General features: G+C 44.8%; 1 protein-coding gene across 1 annotated transcript in view; it reads right to left on the minus strand.

Annotated features, from left to right (window-relative positions):
- Positions 1-856: 856 nt before the first annotated feature.
- Positions 857-6,894, minus strand: part of RPAP1 (RNA polymerase II associated protein 1) — a 34,482-nt gene continuing 28,444 nt past the window's right edge. The window contains exons 19-24 of the mRNA XM_010023152.1: positions 6,634-6,783; positions 6,247-6,389; positions 4,647-5,451; positions 2,516-2,692; positions 1,777-1,833; positions 857-1,012 (exon numbers count right to left, since the gene is read on the minus strand). Coding sequence (XP_010021454.1) covers positions 857-1,012; positions 1,777-1,833; positions 2,516-2,692; positions 4,647-5,451; positions 6,247-6,389; positions 6,634-6,783 — 1,488 coding nt within the window. The remainder of the gene's footprint in view (positions 1,013-1,776; positions 1,834-2,515; positions 2,693-4,646; positions 5,452-6,246; positions 6,390-6,633; positions 6,784-6,894) is intronic.

Raw genomic sequence — 6,894 nt, forward strand, 5'->3', positions numbered from 1 at the left:
GGTTTAAGCTTAGGAACACCACTTTAAAATTCAAATTATATTCCCCTCTTCTCAGAGGGCAACTAATACATATTCCAGCTAAAAAAGCAGATAGGGTTTTTTTCTGTAACGGTGAGCGGTTACTGCCAAGCATCCTGCCCTGCAAGTAAGTTATTTTTTATCTTGTTATATATGTAACAAGATGAAGGAGAAAAGAAAGTAGTTTAGAGACTATCCAAAAGACAGCTGAGGGAGGACATCCAGTGTTGGTACTACAGCACTAGGAACTCATTTCTTGGTGGTCTGACACAGTATGTCTGTGTGACTGGTTGTGTGCACAGAACACTGTCCTGCAAAAACTGCTTGGATATGTATCTAAAAAATAAAATAAAAAGGCTTCCAAGACCAGCTTCTTCCCTGTTGTAATTTTATTTGCTAGGAACAGAATGGGGAAAGGACCACTCAAAATTCAGGGTACAAGATAAAAGCAAGGAAAAGATCTGGGAAAGACACACATCGTAGTGAAAACCCAGTCTCCAGCCTGACTGAACAAAACAGCTTTTCCACTTGTCAGTTTAGTCAACAGTCCAGTGCCTTTCAGACACATTCTCACCTTCTCCTGAAAGAAGCAGAACCATCTGAAAGAGATGGGAGGAAAATGCTCCAGCATTCATCACAGAGAGGCCACACACACACCTATTGTCCTATCTTGAGATGACGTGTATTGCTCTGCAGGGCTGGGAGCACTCTACCACTGTTTCACTTTGCAAAGATGCCATGAGTGTCAGGCACTGGAACTGCCTGAAGTGCACGCAGTGAAGCACAAACTGAGCTCCTCCATTTGTCACCTTAGCCTACTTCTTGCACAAGCGTTTTGCTACGAGACTTGTGCTGTTGCATTCTCCGTATTTTCCTTCTGTGTCACCGTCTGCAGGTACCTCAGTCGCATGGGGGGGAGCTGCTCATAAAGGTCAAATCCCAAAGGGCTTTCTGCATTTGGCAGTTTGTAGTAGAGTAGGTGCTTTTTCAAGGTCTGAAGAAAGAAACAGCAGCTGTAAAGCATGTCAAAAAGAACCCAGTCTTTTCCACCCTGCCTCCAACACAACATAGCAACCTGCCAGATAGTACAATTCCGTCATCCCCAACATACTTAATTGCATCATCTTAACGGAAGAGGTATAAAAGTTGAGTTTCTTCTGAGAAAGTTCACTCCTGATTTGCATGAGAATTCCTCTTCAGAACACAATTCCAGTGTCTCCTCAACAGCCCCTCACAATAACTTCTTGTCAGAAGCCCAAATGGAGTTTTGAGTGGGATCTAAGAATTTACCCTGGATGCTAAACATAAAGGGTCAACTGACCCAGCCCTGCCACACAAATGATAAGGGCTTTGCAAGGTCCCAGAGAAACAGTACATCTGGTTTGTTCTTTTCAGGGGAAGCATACAACTAAGAGTAAAGGGAGATCACTGCTGGCCACCTACTCACAGTTGTGCTAGAATCATCCCTCCAAGACCTCCCACTACCTTGATATAATGCTGCTTGGGCAAGAGGCATGGAAATACAGTAGAAGAGATTCATCTAGGTTCCAGTGGGCTCAGTGTTTTGAGTGCAATTACTACAGGAACTGGATAACAGTATTATAGCCATCACAGGTCAAAATCCTGCTAATCTTCTCTCATTCTCAAGTTAGCAAGGCAGTTAAACACAAATTTCAAAAGTCAAAGATAAATCTGTAAGAGTACTGCATCTGAAAAACTTAATTCCTAGTGGCACAGACTGAACCTGACAGATCCTACCTCATCCACCAACAGCCACGTCTTCCGCAGCATGCTTTTCCGAGCAGCATCCGTCTCCTGGGAACAGAACACATACTCTGCTTAATATGGTGCAATGCTACTTTGACCCACAGGTAGCAGTCCAGGAAGACACTTTGTTCATTATGATAATGCTCCAAAGAGCAGCTTGTTCCAGCAGAAAGGGCTCGAGATGGCTATGGTGTGGATCTTGCCTTGCTCCTCCTTCCCCTGACCTGAAACTCAGCTGACTTCTTCACTTTCAGGTAAAACCATAGCTCAGAGGTGAAATACTAGCAGAAGTAATCACTGCTAGAGGCCCCAAGGCCATGGGAAGGCTTCTGCTTGGTTATTCAAGCAAGTGAAAGAAGAGCCTGCACATTAAGATTGCCCCAGGCACAGGCTAAATCTGTTACAAGCTCTCTCTGTCTGATCAGGTCCCTCAGCCTCTCTACTTCATACTCCCCTATGTGCCACCAGCCCACGTAGTTGCTGACTTCAAAGGTTTACGTAGGATTGACTGCCACCAATGCAAGTGCTTTAGGGTACAATGAACAAGAGCTGCTGTCGGTGTCTAGTATGTGGATTCTCAAACAGTTGACCAATCCTCAAAACATTCTCTTACAATCTTTGTTTTCAAGCCCGGGGTCAGTGATTCACCACAATCTACACTGGACCGTTGGGAAGAGCAGATGCAAACCCCAAAGCTTCCAGCCTTGAGGCTCTGCTATCCATTACCTACCTGTGTTGTGCTGTCTTGGGAGAAAATAAAGCTGTTCACATGAGCCACAGCCACCACATAAAGAACAGGGCACCAGTTGTGGCGCAGCGCCCCAGTGACGAGTGTTCGGAAGTAGAGTCGCAAGAGGTTCAGGTTATCCTCAGGAGGGGAAGTGTATCGCTCGAGAGGTACAGGGATCTGCAACAAACAAAGGCAACATGACAATGTTTGTCAGGGTCTAAGTAGTGAGGGGAAGTTCATTACCCCAGGGTGCCCTTCCCCAGCTGTCCATGTGTGCACTCCTACATAACATGATATACCTCAGTGGCACCACCTCCACCTGGAGCAGCACTGTTACTGCCCATGCAGACTAATGTGACATGCCCTTGACAAAGCATCCTCAAGAGTTATTCAGCTTTATGGAGAGATGTTTTACTGGTTAAATCACTGCAGTTGCTTTTTGGCACTGATAAGAAGAGTGGTTTTGAAGTGAGGGGGCAAACTACTTTCAACAGCACCACATCCCACTAATGCACGAGAGGCTTATGCCGATCTGTGTATTTAGCCAGAAAATGAAAGCAGATATAGGTGCCAGAGTTAATGTTTTTAAGTGAAGTTTCCATCATTCTCTAACTTCATCGTCAAGCTTTGAAAAACAGGTTAGAAAAGCTTATAGTAACAACTTGGGTTTGTTTGCCTCTCCCCTCTCTAGAAGCCCAATTTTAGCTAAGTTCTCTTGGGCTAAAATGACATATTTCACTTTGAAGCATCTTCTTTGCAGGATTAAAGACAATTATTGATTTTACTCCATTCAAAATGCAGTCTGCCCTCTATGGTAGTTTTAACTCAAGACAAAAAGGGGGAAAAAACCCCAAACAAACACACACCACCTCAAGTGATCTTGCTCAGATTTTCCAACACATGGTTTGTTTTCAAGTAACACGGCAACGAAAACATTGCTCAAAGTATTTGGGATTTCAAACATTCCTAAGCACATGAAAAACAATTTGCTTTGAAATGTTCTCCATTGTAACATATGCCACAGGTCTGATAATACTGAGAGATGTGGTGTCGAGAGATCAAGACAAGATAAAGTATGCGATGTAGAATCAAGGCTTTCATCTGGAATATGGTGTTAGGCTCTGTTCCTACACTATTTGTGGAATAGAAACAAGGGCAGGCTACTGAGAACATCAAGAGAACAGAGACTTTACCATAGGTAAGAATATCTTGCTTAAGAAACAAAGGCTTATCTGGTCATAATGATATAGAAAAACTAGCTGCAGGGCTACTACGACCAAAGCAAAAGCACAGCAACCGTACAATGGAAAGCACTGATCTCACATAAACTGCTGGTTCACAGTTGTTTAGAAAAAGAAGTTTTGAAAAGTTATCTTTGAATTAGCAAACTTTAGGCTAGATCAGGTATTGTCTCTCAACTGCCAAAGAACTTGAAGCCAGCTAAACTCCATTTCCTGTGCTCTGCTCATTCAAAAGAAACGGAGTCCTGCACTTGACAGACTGAATTTTCCTGCTGTGTTACCCAGTAAAGCACAACTCCAGTATAACTAAGTGTGGAAACATGGTTGAGAGGAAAAATAACTGTTTGTCCATTCACTGGGCAAGGAAAAGGTTCTCATCAAGGTGAGAAAAGACCTATTTAAGGGAAAGGTAATTGCTCCAGAAGAACATGGGGTGCAGACCAGCCCTTCATACATACAGGCTATGAATTAGATGGAGGTTCTCAGTTATTAAGCCAAGACATAAAGACACTCTCTTCTCTCAAAATGAAGTTCAACAGGTTTCTGTGACAAGGGCCTGTACCTACAGGTGATGGGCTCTGCTCTTTACACTTACATTAATCAAGATGGTTTACCATCCCACCCCCAAAACCAACCAACCAAAACCCAAACCAATATCAACAAAAACCCCCACATACACAGCTGTCATAGCCCCAGGTCACAAGAACATTGCTCTCTCCATTCCTACTCTATTTTACATTGCATGCATTGGCACTTTCTTCAGGGAGAACAAAAAGCCTCTAAGCAAAGAAACCATGATTATCCTACTGGGCAAGGTTGTAGAAACACAGGCAAAAGCCCAGTGATCCAGAGATACGCAGTGACAGGCAACCACCATAAACCAGGATTACCTGCTGGAGTGGCACTCCCAGTGCCTTCAGGATACTTGTGTGCTCCCCAAAAAGAGAGAGGCGCAGATGAACACTGAAACGCTTCTGTAGAGGTAGAAGAACAAAGACTCCAAAGAGTGGATCTCCAAAGGAGACAGCTTCAAACTGCTCCAGGAGACTTATGTAGAGATCATGGAAGGATGCCAAACCAGGGAGAGGAGCATCCAAGTTTAGAGAGTCCAATGCCTTGGGCTGGCAATACACAGAGAGAAGGGCGGCTGTATAGCGGTGGATTGGTGCTTCTAGAAAGAGGTCACTGCCTGTGAGGAATACACACATAAGCCGTGCAAGTTTGGCAGCAGTAGGGATGCTTTGAAGGGTTTTAGCACGCCAGGTTTCCAGCAACAAGACCCACTGCAGGTTCCAGGTCACAGTGTTGACAAGATCAAGTGGGAGAGAGTTCAGTACAGCCCCACGTGTCTCTGCATTAGTCACTCTGTTGTAAAGGCTGATAAGTGGAAAGAACGGCCAGTCTGAAGGCAGGATGGGCCCTTTGACCTCAGGAAGCAGCATTGACTGGATGAGATAATTCCGTCCTTGGTAGGATGCTTGGGAATGCACGAGGGTAGGCTGCAAGTGGACAAAATGAGAAAGGTAGCAGGAGCGGATGGAAGGTAGATCCTGGTATGATTCTCTCAGCAGGGCACCACGAGTAGCCTTTGAACAAGATGCTGCCACAGAGCCAGGCTGTGCCAGTTTGGCACTGCTATCCAGATGTAGGATATCAGAGAAGTCAGCTGCTTCTGGCCCTCCAGCTTTCCCTTCACTGTAAGGTAAAGAGACAAACATCAGTTTAAGAAACAAACAAACCCCAACAAAACACCACAGAAACTCATCTCTACAATCTTCCTGGATCAAACTGACTAGTAAGTGCATGGCACTTGCCACACTTCCTGCAGCATTCAGCTATAATAATACTGAGTGCCTGTAAAGCATCAGCTACGTTGGTATTTACAGGGAATTCACAGAACTACCTCTGGAGTTAGCAACACTAAGGCCTTGCCATGAAAAACCTCCACACAATGCCAGCAGTCTGGTGTGGAGGCTACAACCCCTTGTGGGTGCTGAGATGAACTTACACGTATCATAAGGCCTGTGTGAATCAGTAAGGCAATTATTGAAATAGTGTTTTGCAGCTGGCAGTGGCAAGGTCAGGGGAACCAGGGACTGGTAACTAGAAACTGGGGGGGTGTTTGTCAAATCCATGTGGCACGATCTCAGACCAGAGATTCACCACAGTCTCAGATTACTCACCAAGTTCTCACAAAATGTTAGCTCTATCACAGGTACTTGTTAAAAACAAAACCCACCCAAACTCATTAGAAGGCTCTGTGACTGGAGAATATGCCAATGAATAACTAAAATTTGAATACAGGCTCTATTAAAAGCCAAAAATTATGACAAAATTGCAGTGCCAAGGGCCTACACCTACAGGGGATGAACTCTGTTCTTCAGACTTCTATCAATCAAGCTGTTTTACCATCCCACCCCAAAACCAACCAAACAAAACCCAATTTAGCCCACATACCAGACTACAGAAAGTTAAAAATGCAAAGCTTACGGAAGAAACTCTGGATTAAAGGCAAGATCCAGTAGGACCTCGTAAGCCAGATGCTCACTCCCTGGCAACAGACGGCTTAGCAATGCCATGGCAACACAGTGATGGAGTGAGGCATGCTGGGTGTAATTCGGACAAGCACCTGCCTGTACCAGAAACAAAACAGAGAAAAAACACTGTATCATTTGTCAACAAGGCAATCCACAAGGACAGGAGGGTCAACTGAGACACAGATCTCACAGGAAAGTGAGAGCGAGCCACCAGACTTTAGTCAGGCATGAGAAAGAACATGGATGCAAAGACCAATTGCCAGTTGGACACACTGAGCTGGAGAGGCCCAGGTGAAGTCAATACCTCAGGTGATAGGAATGAAAGGACTCATAACGATACCATTCTCCGAGCCAATGCTAGCACAAAATACTGCAGATGATATTCATGGCGCAGGATCCATGCAGATGAAGGAGTTACAGAGGGAGGCCCACTCTGCCAGCTTTGATGCAGATAATCCTTCAAGCCTCTGAAGCCCAGCACGGAGCTGTACTATAAGGGAATCAAAAGTGGAGACATACTATGAAGATAGTTCATGCTTGGAGGGAAGTGAAACATAGCCCTCCCCAAGGCCTACCCCCTGCCTTCTCACATGAGAATTCC

This window comes from Nestor notabilis, unplaced genomic scaffold, assembly GCF_000696875.1.
Source record: "Nestor notabilis isolate BGI_N333 unplaced genomic scaffold, ASM69687v1 scaffold5661, whole genome shotgun sequence".
NCBI lineage: Eukaryota > Metazoa > Chordata > Aves > Psittaciformes > Psittacidae > Nestor > Nestor notabilis.